This window comes from Antennarius striatus, chromosome 6 (assembly GCF_040054535.1).
Source record: "Antennarius striatus isolate MH-2024 chromosome 6, ASM4005453v1, whole genome shotgun sequence".
Lineage (NCBI taxonomy): Eukaryota > Metazoa > Chordata > Actinopteri > Lophiiformes > Antennariidae > Antennarius > Antennarius striatus.
Window position 1 is genome coordinate 17,735,639 of NC_090781.1, and position 22,199 is coordinate 17,757,837.

At 51.9% G+C, this 22,199-nt stretch overlaps 2 protein-coding genes across 5 annotated transcripts; both read left to right on the forward strand.

Moving 5' to 3' along the window:
• Window positions 1-848: 848 nt before the first annotated feature.
• On the forward strand, window positions 849-16,596 carry sik3 (SIK family kinase 3). 4 transcript variants are annotated; one of them, XM_068317021.1, is made up of 26 exons: window positions 849-1,153; window positions 4,595-4,711; window positions 5,097-5,160; window positions 6,092-6,253; window positions 6,337-6,461; window positions 6,572-6,695; window positions 6,784-6,902; window positions 6,992-7,102; window positions 7,231-7,365; window positions 7,831-7,908; window positions 8,011-8,120; window positions 8,206-8,362; window positions 8,446-8,595; window positions 8,672-8,745; window positions 9,491-9,625; window positions 10,575-10,716; window positions 11,555-11,674; window positions 11,769-11,827; window positions 11,902-12,014; window positions 12,193-12,353; window positions 12,433-12,560; window positions 13,050-13,780; window positions 13,871-14,025; window positions 14,369-14,498; window positions 14,572-14,698; window positions 14,774-16,596. In XM_068317021.1, the coding sequence occupies exons 1-25, from the start codon at window positions 863-865 to the stop codon at window positions 14,691-14,693; spliced, it is 3,813 nt and encodes a 1,270-aa protein (XP_068173122.1). In that variant the 5' UTR covers window positions 849-862; the 3' UTR covers window positions 14,694-14,698; window positions 14,774-16,596. The 4 variants fall into 4 exon arrangements, with proteins under 4 accessions (XP_068173122.1, XP_068173123.1, XP_068173124.1 ...); XM_068317022.1 differs by having other exon boundaries at window positions 7,834-7,908; XM_068317023.1 differs by lacking the exon at window positions 9,491-9,625.
• Window positions 16,597-16,967: 371 nt separating this feature from the next.
• On the forward strand, window positions 16,968-21,185 carry LOC137596871 (transmembrane protein 25). The gene is made up of 9 exons (XM_068317650.1): window positions 16,968-17,686; window positions 18,088-18,193; window positions 18,401-18,724; window positions 18,795-19,088; window positions 19,160-19,291; window positions 19,389-19,422; window positions 19,640-19,743; window positions 20,475-20,561; window positions 20,644-21,185. The coding sequence occupies exons 2-9, from the start codon at window positions 18,121-18,123 to the stop codon at window positions 20,715-20,717; spliced, it is 1,122 nt and encodes a 373-aa protein (XP_068173751.1). The 5' UTR covers window positions 16,968-17,686; window positions 18,088-18,120; the 3' UTR covers window positions 20,718-21,185.
• Window positions 21,186-22,199: the final 1,014 nt, after the last annotated feature.

Sequence of the window (22,199 nt, forward strand, 5' to 3'; positions counted from 1 at the left end):
CTGTCTTCATTATCTGTGTTTTTAATTGACATTTTTAGATGGACCTGTTTTTAACCTGCAGTCCACGGCTATGGAATCCAAAGATGAGATGCGCCGCTTCTCGGGTTCTTCCGTCTCGATCAGCTGATTGGTGGGTGGTCATGCTCTGAAGAAGAGCAGAGGACTCCTCCTCCTCATCACTGCCTTTCGTCTGCTTGTTTAAAACAGTTCTTATGGTCTTGTATTCATATTTGACATTTGTTATGGTAATCAACAACAAATTGATTGTTTTTAACCACATTTGAGGCCTCTGATATACTGAAAAATCCTTATTACCCTCTAATACTGAGTCTCAATACCTGAATAATGTCGGATCAGACATGAGGTCATCACATAGAGGTCACTGAGAGAGAATCGTGGATGGTCACGTCGACCCATAAAGCAACACAGGATCAAATGTGTAATGATCTATTGATGATCCCCAGCGTGCAGCGTGGAGAGGTGACCATCATCACTCCTGAGTAAAACCGTGTGAAGGGATGAAGAATGCAGTAAGCCCTGAATCATCTGGACATCTTCATCCTGACTAATCAATATTCCTATTATCAGCTGGTGTCTTCCGAACCCAACCGCTCAGATCAGCATCTCGCAGGGAAGCACTGAATCATGGGAAACCACACTGATAATGCGCACTTGCCAGTCGCCACGGCAACCACAACACGTCCCTGTGGATGAAGTCATTTGTTACGCCGGCTGTTGCTATGGTTACAACCTAAAGAGGGCGCTGCGGAGGAGCGCTGCGCGTAAAATGACGCATGGCGGGGGCGTGCCCGTGGCGCGCGCTGCGCAAGGCTGCTTGTTGTTCCCGCAGAGAGGCGAGAAGATGGCGGCCGTGTCAAGCGGAGGAGCTGCTGGGTCCACTGCGGCCGGGATTACGCACTCCACCCGACCGACCCACGCAGGAATGGGCCCCCAGAACCGAGCCCAGCCGTCCTCCGGGATCAGCCACTCCAGTCGAGCCAGCACAGCCGCCGGGTGCATCACCAATCCCGGCCACACTTCGGCCACCAGGCCCCCCCCGGCCCGAGTGGGCCACTATGAGATCGAGCGGACCATCGGCAAGGGAAATTTTGCGGTTGTCAAACTGGCCACGCACGTCATCACCAAGGCAAAGGTAAGCGGCTGCTGTCCGGGGGGACGGGCGGGGGGGAGCGGGTCGTGTTGTCACTGGTTCGCCAGGATGCCGCCGGGGCCTTCCAGCTCCGGAGACTAGAGCGGACAGCCCGCTGTGGAGACACCGCCGCTCGGCACCGGGCAGCCCCGCTGACCCGCACGGGCGGACGTTCACGCGTTTAACGCGGGTGACGTGTCCGCAAACACCTGAAAGGTGACGCGGGCGCGGGTGAAAGCTGCGTCGCCCGAGCCGGAGGTGAGGACGGAGGGACGCTCCGGCGGCTAGCTTAGCCTGCTAGCTGATTAGCATCTGGATGCAGACGTCCTGCAGACGAACCGGAGGTCCAGGTGGAGCCGCACGGGTGATGGAGGGAGACTCTCCCGCTGCTGGAACCCCGTTAGAACACGAAAACCCACGTCCTCAGTTTTTGTCACTGCTTGAATTATAAATCATTTTAATTAAAGTGGACTTGATGTTCCGCGTCACGAGCATGAATGTGTGTCGGTGGTTTTTATCACGGACACAGAAAACACCTCGACACCGAACCGAGACGGTCCTCTGGTTGCCAGATTTCACGTCAACCCCCCCCACCCCCCCAAACGGACTCATCAGACCTGACGGGTCCGGATCATCATCATCTCTCACGGCTTCAGTTACTGTGGATGGATTTATGGTGGAAACATCATCCAGTTGTTCGAGGCTCCAGGTCTGAGTCCAGACTCAGGAGCCTGCTCCATCCGGGTTCTCCACACACTTCAGGTGAATGAGGACTGGGGAGGGGGGCAAGGGTGTGATGTTTTAACAGGGAGCTAAAAGATTGAAATTTATTTGAGCTCCTCATCCTGAGGAGCTCCTGAGAGTGAGGCATTCCACCTCACCTTCAGGAGCTCCTTACATGCTGGAGGCAGCACACACACACACACACACCAGTAGATATACCAAAGCGCCTGTCGTTCTCACACACGCCGGCGTCGCTCATCCTGAGGCGTGTGACCTCGAGGCGTCTGCGCTGACGTCTGCCGGGCGGCTGAAGGCTGTCATTGTGACGCCGGCGGTCTTGATTATCGGGTGGCGGAGCTGCAGCTCTGGGAGGAGGTGGAGGCTGAGCTGTTTTCTGCTGACCTGTGGGATCAGGTGAATGTTTCTGTTTCAGCATCAACACTGCGGTGTTTACTTGTTCAACAGTGGCGCCACAGCACCGGCGGTGTCAGGAGAGGCGTGACGTGTCACCACGTCGGCCCTGTGACACATGTTGATGTTTGGATCTGCATCTGAACCGGATCGGATCTGTATCAGATTCAGGATCCTCGGAGTCAGGAGTTGTCGCTGAACATAATCTTTTTAATCACTCACTTGAACTCCCAGCAGAACCCATCCTCGCCATCCTCACTCAAGTCTTCATCGCTCTCCTGTCGCCGTGACGACAACCTCCAACTCCAGGAAGCTGCAGGAGTTCTGACTGAAGATGGTGACATTCTTCCTCTACTAATGGCACTTTATCCTTACATTTTTGTAACTGGTTTCCATCCTGGGGGGGCCCGATCCATCTTGTTCTCTTTGTGGGACAGAGATCTGGTCCTGGGCCTCACGCTGCCCCCCAGACATGGTCTTCATCATTCAGTTAGCTGCTGCTAGCTGAAACCAGCAGCCCCTGCAGCACGGACCGGGTTCTCCTCCCAGGCCAGCTGCTGACAGGCGTGTTGCCAACCCATTGGACCTGCTCGTCCATTTTTATTATGTTGTGTCCCAGTGAAGTCAGGGGGGGTGGGGGGCATCGTTGTCAGCGTCAAGGAATCTTGGTTTGTTTTTCATGAAAAGATCAGTTCAAGGTTCCTACTCTATCCAGAACCTCATCCAGTCAGAGGAACAGAGGACACATCGGATCCTGACAGATCTGATGGACGATGCTTTGAGAGATGGGTGGGGGGGTGGCTCTCTCATCTGGCCCCCGTCCTGTACTCCCATGATGCATCATGCCAGAACCATCATGTCCATCAGTGTTTGATTTGGCTTGACAGTGAACTTCTTGGTCCTCTGACCCCTTTAAGGGTCAGGCTGTCTGATGGGGGGGGGTTCAAGTCTTTCTTTTAGTATTGGAGCCCCCCCCCCGCCGCCACCCCCCTTCCGCTTCCCCTTCTTCATCCGGAGTGTCTCTGTGGGATTAGGTGACTGACAGGATGAAGGCTTTCTTGTCCTCATCTTTTACTGGTGTGTGTGTGTGTGTGTGTGTGTGTGTGTGTGTGTGTGTGTGTGAGAGACATGACAGCGTGGGCTTCATCACTACCATCGTGTTCCTCGTGGGTTTGTGAATGTCCGTGTCACCTCTGCGTCATCCTCCTCATCCTCACCAGTGTGACTGTTGCTAGGACGCCATTGAAGTCTGACTGATTTCCATGGCGATGAAGGCGGTCTGGCCTCCAGCCGCTCAGGCTGAGTGGAGCTGACTCACCATTGGCTGAGCGTATTGTCACGTGACCGTATGTGACTGTAGTGTGTTTGCTTTTCACACATCAGCGTTTCAGAGGGGCGGGGCTCTGGTAGGATGAAGATGCTTATGACTCCTTTGACATCAGTCGGAGGCATCAGCGAGGAACAGCGTAGCGTTGTTGCCCCGGCAACAACACAGATATGGGTTCAGTGTGTTGTTGGTTCAGTCAGCCGTGTGTTTGTTGTATCCGAATGCCGATCGATCAAGGAGCCATAGACAACCGATCGGTGTATGGATTATCTGTTAATCAGTCTGGATCAGACACCAATAGGAATACATAATCCGATTGGTTCTTATGCTGTTTGGTCAGCACGGAGACCATGTTTCCATTAATGTGAGTTTTTCTGTGTTTTATCAGGGTGTTGTTTACCAGATGTTTACCAGGCATACTGTAAACAACAGTAAACACTGGTGACCGAGGTAACAGTTGTGTTCTCTGTCGGTACGAACACCCTGTCCTCTCTGCCGTCCCCCTTTTCCTCTTCCTCTTCCTGTCAATAACAGGAAGCTGGAGGATCGTCTTCGTGTTGTCAGGAAGCAGCTGGCGCTGTCGGTTGGATGTGTGTGTGTGTGTGTGTGTGTATGTTACAATCGGGTGAACTCTCACACGCTGACTCTCTTGTGTTCACCATCAGCCGACATTTCATGACCGTTTAACCTGGTCTCCTCCTGCCGGCCCACAGCAGCGCTGTCCACTGTCCCAGCGGATTGTTGGGGGTCAGAGGTCAGGACAGGACGGAGGATGACCTGAAGGATGTGATGTCAGAGCTTTCTGTAAATCCTGCATTACAGATGATGTGGTTCAGTGTCGCCTGGTGGTGATAACTGTGTCCTAGCAGAATCATGACCGGTGAACATTTTCCTCCTTTTCTTCCTCTCTGCTTCCTCGCCGTTCTCTCTTTCATCTCTGTCCTCTTCATCATAATCATCCCTCCATTCTGTCTTGACTCCAGGTGGCCATAAAGATCGTGGACAAGACCCAGCTGGACGACGAGAACCTGAAAAAGATCTTCAGAGAGGTGCAAATCATGAAGCTGCTGAAGCACCCCCACATCATCCGCCTTTACCAGGTAAGCCCCGCCCACAGGGGAGACGACATGCCCTTCACTTCACACCTGAGAGCCATAGGCCAATAGAAAGAGGACCTGTATGTCCACTAGGAGGACGTGTCTTGCTGTTGCTTTCTGGGTAACGATCACCTGATCTAATCCTTTGACCTGAGCGGCTCTCAGGTGAGACGGGCGATACCCGCTGACTAAAACACTCAGGATGCTTCCAGCATCTGGTCTCTCCAGCAGTTTAAACATCCTCACACGTTGAGTGAGGACGGCTCTGAGTAAATGTTTGTTCTATTTCCGTCCTGCTGACTCATGGTGTTGTGTAACGGCCCGTCGGTCGGTCGGCCTGTCAGAGCGTCTGCAGCCCCTGCTGGTTTTCACTGCTGTGTGCTTTCAGGTGATGGAGACGGAGAGGATGATCTACCTGGTGACGGAGTACGCCAGCGGCGGGGAGATATTCGGTAAGGGAGTTTCTCGCTGCTGTCTCCATGTGTTGTTATGACCAAGTTTGGGGGGGCCAAACATGGCACTCCAACGCCACAGAAAACACAAACAACAAACGCTGTGTTTTCACAGCACTCTCTCTCCACGTTCAGCCGCTGTACCTCAGCTGGGAAATGTTTCTGTGTTGGAATCCGTTCATCCTTTAATTAACAGGCGGTACTCTGGTGTCATACGTCACCCCGACCCTCGAGTGCATCGTGCTGTTTCCTTGCTATCCTGTGTTTTCTGAGACGTTTGTAAAGCTGCCATTGAGACGAGTTTCTGTAATTGACTAGTGATTACAACAACAAAACACAACAAAGAGATTAAGATGATCGTTCTGTCTCCTTCATATCATGTCATCAAGTAAAGTGAATTCAAAGTAAATATTAGCGTAGCGATCATCAGCTTTCATAGTCGTGATGAAACTTTGAGCATTGATGACGGTTGTCTGCTAAACGCTGACAGGAAGAGTGAAGTAATCTCTCCAGACTAAACGACCTGACAGCGGACACGACACCACGCTTGAAGAGTAGGCTAATGCTAGCGGCGTGCTAACAGCTACAAGCAATAAGAAGATGTTGAGATAAAAATGGAAAAGTTTCACTATTAACTGTAATGATTGTAGATAGTATAGGATTTTCTAATCTTATGTTAGTTAGCATAACTTAGCCTGAACATGTGATCAGATTTGTCTTTTTTGACCTATAGCAGCCACCGTTGTGACCCATGCATTCATTCTCCTCTGTGGTGCCACTGCTGTGTTTACCTCTGGTGTGTTTTTGGCGATCCGGATAATAGACATGCAAACATCCAAAAACGATCAACAGACACCAAATGGAAATTGTTTAAAAACCTATTTCTGACTCGATGTCAGCGCTTCCTCAAACCCGTGAACTGTGTCTGCAGACCACCTGGTGGCTCACGGCCGCATGGCGGAGAAGGACGCCAGGAAGAAGTTCAAGCAGATCGTGGCAGCGGTCCATTTCTGCCACTGCCGTAACATCGTGCATCGAGACCTGAAGGCCGAGAACCTGCTGCTGGACCACAACCTCAACATCAAGATCGCAGGTAGGACCCGTCTCTAGCTGGACGTTCCTCAGAACATCAGGCTGTGGCGTCATCGGGCGTCGCTGACTCTCCTCTCTTCTCAGATTTCGGCTTCAGTAACATGTTCTCCAGAGGCCAGCTGTTGAAGACGTGGTGCGGCAGCCCTCCCTATGCTGCCCCGGAGCTGTTTGAGGGGAAGGAGTACGACGGGCCCAAAGTCGACATATGGGTCAGCGGATCAGTGGCGAGCCGGGCGCCGCTGGGCGTAGCCGAACAGTTTCTTGAGTGATTGAAGGATGATTTGTGTGGTATAAACTGATGGTGGTCTCCTGTGTGCAGAGCTTGGGCGTCGTGTTGTACGTGCTGGTGTGCGGCGCTCTGCCGTTTGACGGCAGCACGCTGCAGAACTTGAGGTCTCGTGTCCTCAGCGGGAAGTTCCGCATCCCCTTCTTCATGTCCACAGGTAGGACTTAGTTGTAAAAGACGTCATCAGCAACGTTTTTCTCAAACGAAAGGCAGACGACTCTTAACTGGTGCTCTCTTTGGTTCAGACTGTGAGTATTTGATCCGACACATGTTGGTCCTGGAGCCCAGCAGGAGGCTGACCATGGAGCAGATCTGTAAGAACAAGTGGATGAGACAAGGAGACCCGGATCCAGACTTTGACAGGGTGAGACCATTACCCTTGGTGGAGGCGTCGAGACAGGATCCGCTGTCAGAACGACTCCACACACGTAACGTCATGTCTTCTCCTCCCAGCTGATCGCGGAGTGCGAGCAGGTGAAGACGGAGCGGGAGGCGGAGCTTATCCTGGATCAGGTGCTGATTGCCATGTCTGAGATGGGTCTGGACCGGGAGCGCACGCTTCAGGTGGGTCATAGTGAACAGCTACATCCTGGTGTTTAAAGCGCTTCATTCAGACAGGTGAATGTAAGTAACCATGGTAACCTGAGAGGTGCAGGGTTCATCTCATTGCTCTGTCCGGATTCCCTCCCCAGTCCCTCCAGACGGACGCGTACGATCACTACAGCGCCATCTACAGCCTGCTGGCCGACCGCCTCAAGAAACACAAGACCCTGCCTGTCCCCCCGCCCGCCCTGCGCCCCATTAGCTACCCCCTGAATGCTATACAGGTGAGTCATGGCCCGTTGGTGCTGGAAGTACTCATTATTGATTAGATCTTTTTGCAGAACTGCTTCATGATTGATCTTCAGATCGATATGTTTGATCGCCAGAGAAAAACTGGTCGTCCGCCGAACGATTGAAAACCACTTTGACCTGATTTTGAGGCTAATTTTACAGGGTAAACACATCTTTCTCGGGGTCCCATTGGTCTTGTAGAGTGAAATCGATCATCGCCTGATCAGAAGTTGTGGTCATGATTAAAACATGACTCTGATGATCCATTTCTGATTGATTTTTGATGATTGACATCATGACATCATGATGTGAGGAGCGTCTTTGTCTCAGCTAGTGGTGAGATCTTGAAGCGTCTCTCCAGTCTCGTTCGGTGTTCGTCCTCCGAATGGATTTGATTGGTTTAACACAACCTCACTAAGCTGATTGGTGGAATCCTCACCTGACCTGTGTGTCTCCAGCAGACGGATCCACAGGGTAATCCCATCATGACCGTCCCTCACGTCCAGCTCATCAACCCCGAGAACCAGATCGTGGAGGTGAGATTGAATCTCAGAGACGGAAAACCTATCAAAACACACTTCTGTCACTGTTCAAGCCCCGCCCATCATGTTTAGTCACATGACACATGTTCTCATTAGCCTGAAGGCAGCATGGCGCTGGACAGCGACGAAGGGGAGGAGCCGTCCCCCGAGGCCATGGCTCGCTACCTGTCTATGAGGCGGCACACGGTTGGGGTGCCTGACCAAAGGTAACGTCAGAACTCACAACCTCCGTACGGGTTCCTTAGCGATGAGGTCGTGAACCCCCCCTCGGGTCATTTTCCTCCCAAACAGGACAGAGATGCAGGAGGACCTCCAGAAGCTGCCTCCGGGTTTCCCTCGCGGGGTGGTGCCCCAGCCCCCGTTCCCCCCTCTGCCCCCCACCATGGGCCAGATGCACACGTTGATGCCCACCCAGAGCCTGCAGCCCACGCAGCAGCTGGAGTACAAGGTAGGGGATCAGACGCTCCCTCCGTGAGGAGGAGGCAAAGTTCTCCTGTTCTGACGCTCTACTCCTCCTGCCGCCCCCCCCAGGAGCAATCGCTGCTGCAGCCCCCCACTCTGCAGCTCCTGAATGGAATGGGTCCTTTGGGCCGACGAGCCTCCGATGGCGGGGCCAACATCCAGCTACACGCTCAGCTCCTCAAGAGGCCCCGGGGGCCGTCGCCGCTGGTCGCCAGCCCGGTGAGGATCCGGTGCGAGTGTCACTCAGGTTCTGTCGTTCATGCAAACTGAAGCCACCCCCCTGTCTCTCCCCCAGCACCCGATCCCAGCGGTTGCCCCGGTGGATGAGGAGGGCTCAGACGGAGAACCGGACCAGGAGGCGGTGCAGAGGTAAGCCCCCCCTACGGCGACTGTTCCCGCTGCCGTACTGGACGGAGGTGCTGTCTGATCCGGATGCTCTGGGGGCGGGGCCTAACCTGCGACCACAGGGCGGAGCCTGGACGCCAGGATAGCTAGCTTAAACTCTGGAGAGACCAGCTGATCTCTGCAGCTTCTCCTTCAGGTTCAGTCCTCACATAGACTCCTGGTCCAGGTTGGGTTTCCCAGCATCCCCTGCTCAGACGGCCCCTCCTCAGGCGTCGTGGTGTCCTGTGTTGCTGGGAGTGAGTGCCTCCAGGCTGCTCTGCTTTTTTTTTTTCCAACGGGAGGTTTCCACCGCTGTGGCGCTTCACTCCATCCTCTCTCCTGTCTCCATCGCGCCCTCGGTTCCAAACTGAGCCTGTCGCTCAAACTCTCCGGCCAGCAGCTGCTTTATCTTTCTGGTTTCAGTGCCAAATTCTTCTCGCCTTCCTCACACAGCTCTGCTAACGCTTGCAAATCCAAAAATCTGTGGCGTCCCCCCCCCAGCTAGACTGGGAGCTGCGGGACGCCCGTAGCCTCTAACATCCTCTGTGGTGTAGTTTGATGTTTTCTGATTGGCCAACATGATATGATCAACGGCACTCATTGGCAGAGATAGGAAGGGGCGGGCCTTTCTCCCCCATCTCTAACTGGCCAATGAGGACAGAGAGCTGACCAGCGCTGCTTCCTGTCTCCCACCCTCACCCCCCGTCCTCCCCCCCTCCCTGCGGCCCAGGTACCTGGCGAACCGCTCCAAGCGGCACACGACGCACGCGCTCACGTGCACGTCGCATGGCGAGCCCTCGGCAGAGTCGCAGCGCCCCCAGGGCTCCCGCCAGAGGGGGGGCTGGGCCCCTGACACACACACCCGGTGAGGGGACGCAAGCTTTATATGCACGTACACACACACACACACACCTGATGTCATATGTCAGTGAGGATGTCATCACAGTAGGTGACGTTTCAGAGGTTGTTTTTGTGGTCGGGGGTGTTACAGGGTCTCCTCCAAAAGAGGGGGGGGGGTCCTGTTTCAACCCTCCAGGAGAAATGAAACTCATGAGGAAAATTCTTGCTTGTGGACTTCTTGAAAGTTGTTGGTTCTCTGAGTAATTCAACGCATTTGACATTTTGGTGCCATAGATGTGATTTTTTTGAGAAGTGCATTGTGGGTTAAGTTTTGAGGGTGGCACCACCATGTGGGACAGGTGTCGAGCATCTTGACTGAAACACTGGTGTCATCTGCAAACCTTTTCAAAGAACTACGTATTCATTTTCTTAAAGTTCTCTTGGAGGAACTTCTTGAGCTCCTCCTTCAGGTCACGTTCTCGTCCTGACGCCAGAGGAGCTCTGGAACACTCCCGGTTCCTCTGGCGTTGAGGGAGAAGCTAAGAATGTTCCAACAAGGACAATATCTGTGGGTTCTCACAGCGAGGATGCGATTAAAACGAGGGTTTAAAGCTCAGCTTGATGAATGCGGTAGCTGCTTAGCTTCATCTCCTCATTTATGTCCTGCCTGGATTTATTTTTCACAGGGTTCAGGTGAGAAGTTCTTCCTTTGGTCCTCATTAAAGCGCTGTGTTTACAGCTGCACCGGATTGTTTACAGGCGCACACACAACCTTATTTACCTTATTTACCTGGTGCACAGGCAAAAATGTTACGACAGCAGGATGAATGGCATCACAAAATAAAGCCACTGGATTCTTCTGTTCTTTCCATCCTGTGTTACACACTCTCCTCGTGTGTATATGACTGTGTCTCTGTGTGTTATCTGTTGTGTCTGTGCCCCCTACCCACACACACACGCACACACACACACAGGTCCAGCTATAAAGACTGCAACACCCTTCATCTCCCAATGGAGCGCTTCTCCCCAGTCAGACGCTTCTCCGACGGAGCCGCCACCATCCAGGCCTTCAAGGCTCACCTAGAGAACAGCAGCCTCATTAAGCAGCTCAAACAGGTATGATGTGTCCGGGGTTGTGTCGCCGTTAGCAACGGGCTACTTTCACGAAACGAGTGGTGGGAGTATTGGTGTCAACGCTGCTTTTATTCTGGGGTTCAAGTTAAATCCCTCAGAGGTCAGCTGATCGCCCGTTAGCATCAGGGTGATGCTAAACTAAGAGACGCCTTATTCTTATTTAATATTAATAGCTTTTAGGGGCTTCTTTTTTATTTGCCCATGAACCCCTTTAAAAATGCCCGTGCAACAGGACTGCGTCCCATCCGCGGACCGGGGCGGGTTAACTCATGTTTTTTGTTGTGGGTAATCAGCTGACTGCTGAACCAGTCCGACAACAGTGTTTAAGGTGAGCCTGACCTGCTTACTAAGAGATGACATCATAGCAGGTCAGGTGACCTCAGGCTTAGGATAATCATCGTGCACACAGCGGCCACTTCATGTTAGAGACGTACTTTTGGGTTGGGATTATCGATGCTCTGGCGTTAAGAGGGTTAACGCGGCTGATGGACAGGCAATCACACGCATGACATCCTGGTAACTGGTCCAAACCTGGTCCCCCCTGGTCAGTTCTGGCTAACATTTCAAAGTCAGATGTCCTCGTACGTGTGGTGACGCTCACGTGAGCTGAAAGGTGTCTTCACCTGAAAAAATAATTATTCCAAATGGTGTGATCTCCTTCAGTCCCATCTATAAGCAGTTAAAATTAACTCGTCTGTAGTGGAGCTCACTCCTCAGGAGTCCGGCGCCCTCTGCTGGTCCCTTCCTCTCACAACAAGTCGTCCAAACCGTCACCGTCATCGATGGAGGTCATGAATTCAGTCTGAACTCTGGTCTCCAGGAGTGCGAGCAGCTCCAGAAGATGTATGCTGCCCAGCAGGACGAGAGGTTCCTGGAACACACCCAGCAGCAGCACATCCTCTACCAGCAAGAGCAGCAGATCCTCCACCAGCAGATCCAGGTGGGGGCCACTGGGAGCATGAGGGCAGGGGGTCATTTGTTAGCAGTCAGAATGACCAGAGATCATAACAACTACCTGATCTGTTCACCTGCAGGGTCTGTCTTTAGGCCATGGGGAGAACCAACCCAGTCACCTGACCCACCAGCTCCAGAGGTGCTCATCAGTTGGACATGGGGAGGGCGGGGGGCGGGGATCTGTGTCTCACGTCTCCTCCTGTCCTCTTTCAGGTTGCGTATCCAGCCCTCTAGTCCTCCGCCAACACATCCCAGCAACCACCTGTTCAGGCCGCCCAATCCGAGCCCCCCGCCCCCCGGCCCAGCAGGCATGATGCCGGGTCATGGTGAGAGTCTGACCTTAGCTCTGAGTGACATTGAAAGCTGCTTGGTGACATCAGTGACTTCTAAGCCAATGAGAGCGCTCTGCCGGAGCAGCTGATGTAAAGTTTGTGGCCCTTGAGGCTAACAGTATCTGGCATGCTAACTGGTCTGAGTTTTGATTCTGCCCCATCCCCCCCCCAGGACCGTCATCAGTCCAGTACGCGCCTCCAGCTCTGTACCAGGCTCAGAGCGGGAGCCCCCCTCCGTCAGGCCTGCCCCGCGTCTCCCTACCAACCAATCAGCAAGCAGCATCCACACGGACCCCTGTCTCATTGTCCCAGGGTGTTCCTCAGCAACAGCAGGTGGCTGCAGACCCCTCCCCCCCCGTCAGATCGTCAGTCATTTGTTTTTCATTTGTTTTAATGATGTCACTCTGCACAGGTGACCATTCAGGTTCAGGAGGTGGAGCTCGGCGCCGGGACGCAGAGACAGGGCGGCTTCCTGTCCACGCCGGGGGGGCACCGAGTCCTCGGGAAGCAGCTGAGCGCCGATAACGCCGAGTCACACAGGTGACCCCGCCCACCCACTCACCTGTCCCCTGACGGAAGCCAATCGGCCGGGCAGAAACAATTGTTTCACTCTCACCCCGATGCTCTTTGTTTGTTTGTTTCTCACGGTTCTTTTTGTGTTTCTGTCTCTGCTGCCTCCAACACTGCAAACTGTATTCTGAGACAATAAATCAGCCGTTAGGACAGATTAGATCTTTATTAGCACTGATAGTTACGAACCCTCCAGCTGAACGACATCACCGCCGTCGTCATGGTAGCAGGGTGAGTGGTTGGTTGTAAACGTTCACGGAGGTAGAGTAGCAGCTCTTGTGATGTCATCACCTCCATCACCATGACGACCTTCACTGGGAGGAGCCTGGAGCGGCACCACCCTCTCAGTGAACGCCTCTCTCCTTACCTGTTAGCTCATTGGTAGCTTCAAGCTAGCTGATGCATTTCCTGTTTTGACGTTTGACGGCGGGAAACTTAACTCCTCCCCTTCCTGTTCAGTCGCAGCCTGGGCCGCTTCACGTCGGGCTACGACCAGGTTCAGTTCAACCCCCACCTGTTCTCTGGAGACGCCCCCGCCCGTGGCTCCTCCTACAGCCCCTACCTGCAGGGGGCGTCCCTCAACGTCCCGGGGCTGGAGGGCTACCAGAGCGGCGTGGTGGGGGCCGGCAGCTATGGGACGCCCTCGCCGCTACAGCAGGCTCTGCTCTCCCCGACCCCCCTGGACTACCGCCCCCCCCAGCATCACGTCACGCCTACCCTGCAGGGCCTCCTGTCCCCTCGCCACTCCCTGACGGGCCATGCCGACCCCAGGCTGCCCCCCCAGGACTTGGCAGCCCTGCTGAAGAGGCAGAGTCCGCGGCCGTGCCAAGCACCCCCCACCCCACCCAGCGGGCCCCCCCAAGAGTACGGAGAGATGCTGCTCCTCCGCCAACTGAGCCAGGGGGAGAGTTTGGAGCCCCAGACAGCACAGGGGGCCTCCGGGGGCCAACACTACCACCACCTGCTTCAGATTCGACCCCCGGAGGCCCCGGCCCCCCCCACCTTACCTCACTCTGAGAGCATGGAGGAGGATGACGCCGCAGCCCCCTACCACCACCCCCAGGAGGGCCTGCTGGCCAAAGCCACTGATGGCCATGAGCACATGGGATCCCCCCGGGGGGGGACCCCACCCTACTGCTCCCCCACACACAGACACGGTGGCTACATGAGGAGCGCTGGTGGAGGCAGAGGTAAAATAACACACCCCCCCTCACCCAATCCATCATCCATCTTTTTATTGGACCTTAAGTTTTTTACTTGTTTCTAACTTTTCCAATCAGAATCTGAACATGCGGAGTGCCGGCCCCCGGGGCAACCCATGGAGGTGCCCGATCTTAATGGTGTGGGTTATTCCCGAGGCCCCCAGGGGGAAGCCTACCGGTCCCGAGGGCAGCTGCAGCGCCACCACACCATCCAGACATGTGACGACGCCTACGTGAGTGGACGGAGGCCTTTCTGCCGACACACTGAGTGAATGTTAGCTTGTTAGCGTCACGATAGCCGCATGTTAGCAGTGTGATAGCAACATGATAGCAGCATGATAGCCGTAAGATAACAGCATGTTAGCATCCCTATAGCAACACATTAGCAGCATGATAATAGCATATTAGCAGCTTATTAGCTCCAAAAAACTAGCCAGGTGCTTTCATCGGTGAATTACATTTAGCAGCACTGTTAGCAGCCTCGACCGTCCAGTCAGACCTGAGAGCTGCAAGAATGTAATTGTAAGACGTCAGCAGTAGTTTTTCCCTGATGACTCTGCCCCCCCCCCCCGCCAGGATCAGGCTGACTCCATGTCGGGGATGAGCCTGCTGGCCGGGAAGGCTCTGAGTTCTGCGCGCATGTCGGACATCCTGAGCCAGACGTCGCTGACCGGAAGCCAGCAGCTGCGTCAGCCGGAGGAGGCGGGTCAGTAGGACGCCGTCAGCACGTGTCGTTATAAGTGTGTAACGTTTCACTCAAGGTGTGTGTCCTCCTGCAGTGTGTGACGTGGAGGGGGAGCTCCACGCCCCGCCCTGTTACCCCTCCTCCTGCACCAGTGACATGCTCCTCAGCTACAAACCCCCGGACCTGCAGTACAGCATGGAGCAGGCTGGGGTCTAGCACAGGTAGGCACCACCTAGCATCAACACGCCTGGTCGCCTTGGCGATGATGACATCATCGACGTCTGTCTGTCTTCCAGGACGGCGTGCTTCCTGTGTCCAGCGGTCCATATCAGCCATCCTGAGTTGTGTAGACTTGAGTTGAGCAGCATCATGCCAAACCATCGTCGTCTGTCCCAGCAGGGGGAGGGGGGGTGATCTGTCTCCATCTGTTCCTGGGGGGGGGGGGGCAGTCTGGCTACAGAGGGGTCTTGGATGGGTGTTGATATTAGAGGGGCAGGGGCAGAAGTCAAAGTGTCAACATTACCCGTGTCCAGCATTCAAGCCTGAAGGTCATCTCCTACCTCCCCTGACCACGCCCATCTGCCTTGACCTGGCCCCTCCCCTTTCACTAAAATACTTCATGATTGGCCAGAACAAAAGACCCCCCACAGCTTCTGTGTGAGGTGAGGTGAGTCTTGGCGGCGGGGCCCCCTTCCCAGCCAGGTCAGCTGACTTTAAAGGTGGAGCTGTTACATCAAAGTACAAACCAGCTCTCTCATTGGTTGTTTTATTCCTGTCGTTCATGTTTTTTATTTTATTTAATTTTTACCGCTGATAGTCGATGTCGTCATCGTTACGTTTCTGTAAGAGATTTTATGACTAAAGGAAACAGTCGTGTGTTCAAAGAAGACGTTCTTTAATTCTGCACTTTGAGTTCCATCGCTGTCACCTTCCTTACCCTCCTCTTCTGCCATGTCAGTGACAGTGTGTTGCATTGTGGGTAGTTTCCTGCTCCTTTCCTTGTACAGTGATGCCATGTATAGATCGCTCTGCTTTTGTTTTTCTTAGACTTTGCTCAGAGGTCTTTTTTTTTTAATCATATGTTTTCGTTCGATGAAGACTTCTAGCCAAACAAAGAGGACGACGATGAGGATGTCCCGAAGAGGAAGAGGACGTCCTGAAGATTGTTCTTATTGTTTTTAATATTATTGTATGGAGACACTTGAAGAAGAGGAGCTTATTTTTGTGTTGTATCATTTCAGTGATGTCGTCGTGCGTGTGCTTCTCGTTGCCGTCGCCATGGCGGCGTGTTAGGGGCGGGGCTGTGGGCGTGTCCCAGGTTGGGTCGGGTGCTACAGAGACTTCAAATAAAACAAGGTGTAAAATAGTTGACATATCATCCAGAGCGGAGACAGACTGACCCGCTCCTCCAAAATAAACCTGTCACCACGGCAACCAGGGATGAACTCTGACTCAGCCCTCCCCTTGTTTTTTGCTTTGTTTGTGGCCTGATGGAAGCAGGAGGGAGGGGGAGTTGATGGTCCCACCGCAGGACTGGACTGTTGGAACTGGACAAACGGGCCACAGCAGGAGATTCAACTGTATTAATCCTTGTGATGGGTTGTACCGGCTGAACGCCATCAGCATCCGATTGCTGGGGGGTGCGAGCTTTCCATTTGCACCATGGCACTTCCTGTTCCTGTGAGAAGAGGCGGGGTCTGCGTTCGCAATTTGAAACAACTATAATGCCAAACTCTTTATCTCTCGGCTGGTGCCCTCCTGTTTCTCTCGTTGATGGGAGAGGAAGGGGAAGGAAAGGATGACCCCAGCGAATGGAAAGCTTCCCTCCTCCATCTCTTCTCCTCCCCTCCATCCTTCTTGTCTCCGCTCCTTCAACCCCCCCCACCATCACACCTCTTTTTTCCATCTTTCGTCTTTTTTCCCTGCTTCTTCATCCTCTCATCCAGCACTCTGCTCTTGTTTTTTTAGGTTCATTTCATTTTTATTGGTTCATCATTTTGTCTTTTATTTCGTTTTTATGTTCATTATAAAGAAATACTAAAGTGCAACAACGATTAAAAGAATATCAACCAAACTGAGATGAATAAATATATATAAATAAATAATTTAAAAGGTTTTACTTGTGTGTGTGTGTGTGTACGTGTTATATTTATACTGATAAATGTGCCTTATAAACTGCGTTTTTTTCCCCCCACACTTGTTGTATGCCCCGCCCTGTTGATGATATCACACATAATTGAGCCAACCAGCAGATTCTGAAGACTCACTCTGGGACACCCACACTGTTGATATCCTTTGCGTTTATTTTTTAACGCGTTTTGTCGACTGAGCACCATTGATGGTGATAGACTGATTAAGTTGTTGCCCTCTGCCAGCGGTGGATTTAATTGGAATAGTGAACAGGCAGATAATGTTCACTGGCTGATCAGCTCCAATCAGAAGGCTGCTCTGAAGGAGTAGAGTCACCTGACTGGAATCCAAACCTCTGGTGGATCTGGAGGAGGCGGTTCAGCAGGTGGACAGGGAAACATTCCAGAACTGGGGGAATGGGATAAGATTCCCCAGAAACCAGAAGCTGGGTCAGGAGTCTGGGTCTGCATCAGGTTAATCAGTTAATCATCATCAGTGTCTGTAATATTGATCAGTTTAAACTGAAGTTATTATCAATAACAATATAGTTTACACATTTAAACCATGAAGAAGGATGTGAAACTTCTCCTGAGGTGTTTTCTCAGTCTGCTGTGATCGGCTGCTCTGGTCTGTTCACTGCAGAGATACCTCAGGCTGATTAATGGATCTCAGAGTCGTATGTGCTGATGGCTCACACTCACTTTTCACCACTGGAATAATGTTGATCACCACCGACAGGGTTTATAACTGCTGCTCTGCTGCCTGTGCATCTTTCGTCCTGCATTCTCAGCTCTGTTTGCTTCCTTCTCCTCCTCCTCCCTTCTCTTCCTCCTCCTCCTCCTCCCATCTGCCTGCGTCAGCTGGTGAAGCTGATCCTGGAGCTGCTGCAGAGCTGCTGTGAGCATCAGAGTGCAGCTAGACGGAAGCTGACTCGTCATCTCCATCACCTCCTCCTTCACCTCCTCCTTCACCTCCTCCTTCACCTTCTCCTTCACCTCCTCCATCACCTCCTCCAACATCTCCTCTGCTGCCATGGACCTCCTGCAGGCTGAATCAGAGCAGCGTGAGATGGAGCTGAGGTAACGCCGAGTGATCGTGGAGCGTTTTCTGTCTCTATTCGACCGTTTGAGTGTTCAGAGAACGTTCCTGCTTTAGCCTGAGGTTTTCACACAGGTCACATGACCCAGACTACAGGCAAGCATCCCTAAACTGTGTGTCTGTGTGTCAGTGAATGATGTAGATCAAATCTTTTTGACTATAAGATGTTAACAGGTTCTCTCTCTCTCTCTCTCTCTCTCTCTCTCTCTCTCTCTCTCTCTCTCTCTCTCTCTCTCTCTCTCTCTCTCTCTCTCTCTCTCTCTCTCTCTCTCTCTCTCTCTCTCTCTCTCTCTCTCTCTCTCTCTCTCTCTCTCTCTCTCTCTCTCTCTCTCTCTCTCTCTCTCTCTCTCTCTCTCTCTCTCTCTCTCTCTCTCTCTCTCAGGTAGATGTGTGTGTGCTGCTGTGGTGGGCCAGCATGGCGTGTGTGTGTGTGAGCCGGTGGGCGTCTACTGTGGTGTTCCTTCACACACTCTCTCTGTCCTCGACAGGTAAGCCTGGGCGGTGGGAAACCTCTACAGGTGTCCCCTGTCTCTGGGCTAAGCTAACAATGGTCAGATATGAGAGTGATAACAATGCTCTTACAATCGCATTAATTCTGTTTCCTCAGAACAGTCTGAATATTTAATTATTAATGAATTGCATTTTAATTAATTTAAATATGAGTTACATTATCAACACTAATCCTTCAATATCAGGTGCAATGGAGCCCTCCCCCAAAATCAATGGACAGCAGAGAGCAGCTGTGACGCTGCAGGAAACCACGACACACCAGTTCAACTGCCAATCAGAGCTGTTGGATCCCCAAGCCCCGCCCCTTCTAACATGGTACCTGAATGGGGAGCGTCAGAGCGAGCTGCCACACAAACAGAGGCGCCTGATGACCTCACGACACAAAGGGACCAATCACAGCAGCAGCTTCTCTCTGCGGGCCAGGAGGTGGGACAGAGAGCTGGTGTGTGTCGCATCCAACCCCCAGACCGGAGCGAGTTACAACGCCACCGTCACCCTCAACATCCAGTGTGAGTCTGAGAGGTCAGAGTCCTTCCTGTTGGTCCGGTGGATGAAGTTTGTCTCTCCTCTTCCCCCTAGTTAAACCAGAGATCCTCCGGGTGAACGCCCAGTACAGCCACACCTCGGACCCCGGCCTCTCTCTGCTCCTCTTCGCCCTGGTTCGGTCCAACCCGCCCGCCTCCATCAGCTTCACGGACCAATCAGGTCAGGTGGTGGCCAACACCTCCGACTTCCTTATCCTGGACTCCCGGGGCTACCCCTGGTTGACCAATCACACGCTCAGGGTGATGCTCAGCAGCAACCTAGCAGGGAATGTGTCTCTGAACGCCAGCAACAGCGTGGGAACGGCACAGAGCAACCTCACCCTGGCTGGTCAGTGATGCTACACTAACGTGTGGTTAGCCCCCAGAGGTCCGCTGCTCTGACTCTTATCGTGTCCTCAGAGTTCCTGCAGTCCCGCGTGGAGGTTCCTGTGCTGGGCATCGTGACTGGAGGGGCCATGGCCTTCATGGCCCTCCTCATCCTCAGTCTGATCGTCCTCTGCCTCATGCAGAAGAACAAGGGCAAGCCGTTCGGTGAGGGGGTGTGTGGGGGGGGGGGGGGGGATAAAGCACCTACTGCCATCAGCATTCGTCATTCAGCAGGATGACTAGTCTGCTTGTTCTGTTACAGACGAGCCGGTGCAGATTCTCATGACTAAGAAAAGGTAACGTCACCGTCGCTACCTCAACATGGTTCGCTTGGGGGGGTTGACCCCCCTCTGAATACCCATAGTGACTAGACTGATGGAGGTCATCGATATTTATTCATCTCACACCTTCTGTTCTCACCTCATTGACGTCTTTTTATTTAATATAACCTCGTCTCCTCTTATAAATACTTACCCCCATCCTGTCGACCATCATTAATGTCCTCTCCCGCAGTGACTCCGTCAGCCTGAGGATGACGGAGAAGATCCACATCCCCAGAGAGAACATGTCTCTGCCCGCCAACATGCAGCTCAATGACCTCAGCACTCTGAGAAGAAGTGAGACGTCTTAAAACCGACTCCTCTGACTGACGTCAGCCTAGTGCTGAGCATGATTACAGCATTTTCTACACTAACGCGCACCTAAAAGCTTTTAATTTTCTCAAAAACTGATGGTGCGCCTTATGATCCAGTGCGCATTATACATGAAAAAAAGGTTTTAAAATAGGCCAAAGAGTCATGAATGCAATCCCTTTAGCGCAGCTCAATCTAGTGGATGCATAACACAACAGAAGCCACTACAGTAGCTTTTTATTCTTATAATACTGAGTGCCATATTCAGTTTTATAATAGACCATTCATTGAAAGGGCACCTTATAGTCAGATGCGCCTCATTATCCAGTGCGCCTTATAATCAAATTTTTTTAGCAATGGGTCATTCATTGGAGGTGCGCCTTATAGTCCAGTGTGCCTTGTAGTGTAGAAAATACTGAATATATTTATAAAATATAGTACGCACACAGTAAACTGAAGCTTGTACCTTTTCCATTGTGGTGGTCACCAGGGCCCAGAAACCAGCTTCCAGTCCCAGCAAAACTCTAGTCGAGGTGCCAGTAGCTTAGCATGGCCAGACTGGTTATTTTAGCGTGTTCTGAATGCTAAGCTAAGCACATCTTCTCCTGGCTGTAGTTACAAAGGAAAGATATGACATTGGAATATTCTCATCAAACTAAGAACATAACGCAGCCTTTATCCATCGATCTCCTTCACCTCCTGCGTCATCCTTGTAGCTCGAGAGGCCGCCCAGCAGAGCAGTGTGGGGGAGAGGACCGAGGAAGAGGAGGAGGAAGATCTGTCTCTAGCATACGCCGCCAGAGGTCGGGTAGTTGTTTTATTATTTATAGTTTGTCTTCAGCTGGAGGAAGTGGTGTCTGAACGCTTCTCTCCAACGCTCCTCAGGTTTCGCCAGATACCCCATGGTGGGCTACATCTACCGGGTGAACAGCACCAGCAGCGAGGAGATCTGGCTCTGACCGTTCTCGGCACACCTCACATGTTCAGCTGTCGGCGGATCAACCAGTCATCGTCCTCCTGCACCATGTGAACCCAACCTGTGAATCTCTCTGATTGGTTTGTCCACTAATCTGGACTCTGCAGAAACATTTGACATCCATCTGAGAGCAAACCCACGCTGAGGTCACTCCAAAAGCACACCGTCCCACCGTGATGTCACCGTGAGACTCCTGAAACCGGGAGGAACTGCCCCTAGAATCCAGATCACACTGAAACATGTTGCCACTACATAAGAATCAACCCAATCATGTTCTGAATGTTTGCTCATGATGTTGAATGCTGTTAATGTTCTATGCTAATAATTCAGACAATTACCAATATCCAAATAACATGGCTATTTGTATGCTTTATGTACATGAATTAAAGAAGTCTAATAAATATAATGTTGGGGTTATATATGTATCATCCTCCACATGCCCACCACTTCCATCACCTGTCTGTCACACCCAGCCACGCCCCTTTCCTGCCCCCTGATTCCACTGTACCCCATTGAGACTCCAGTTCATCCCAGTTTGAACTAAAAAAAAGACATTGGCTTGAAAGTTACCTTTGAATAAAACAATCAGTGTCTAATTGAGTGCCTCTGGCATTTATAAAAAAATAAATAAAACAAAACAAAATGCTGAACTTAAATTATCAACCGACAGAAAACCAAAAATGCCGTTCTCTCTCTGTGCCGTCATCTTTTTACTGGCACACGTAGTCAGCTATCAACCTGAATAATAAAAGATGTGTTTCACTGAAAAATGAAAAAATATCAGTAAATGAAAACTGATAGTAAATTAAAATATCATACTTGGTTAATGGAAAATTCTGTCATATTCAACAGGGATGGATCAAGGCTTAGAGGAGCGGCGGGGAAGGATGAGGTAGATTTTTCCTCGCTGAACTTACAGAATTGTTTCCCAAACACTGTTTGCATTGTGGTGATTGCAGAATGTAAATACAGTACTATAAGGCGCACCTTCAATGAATGGCCTATTTAAAAAAAAAAATCATATACGTATATATAAGGCACACTGGATTATAAGGTGCACCTGATCATAAGGCACACCTTCAATGAATTGCCTATTTTAAAACTGTTTTCTCCAAAATAGGCGCACAGCATTATAAGGCGCATAGAACAGAAACTACTGAGGTTGCATTAGGCATCCACTAGACTGAGCTCCGCTAAAGAGATTGCATTCATGACTCTGCAGCCTTTTCTCAAATTTCAAGAGCCAAGTCACTCGCTAGCCAGAAAGTGCCTGGTATGCTACAATTGATTCGCAAATGTGGTTGACACCTGAAACAGCAAGACACTGTGTGTGTGTGTGTGTGTGTGTGTGTGTGTGTGTGTGTGTGTGTGTGTGTGTGTGTGTGTGTGTGTGTGTGTGTGTGTGTGTGTGTGTGTGTGTGTGTGTGTGTGTAGGCGGTGGGGGGTCTGATGAGCAGCGCAAAGA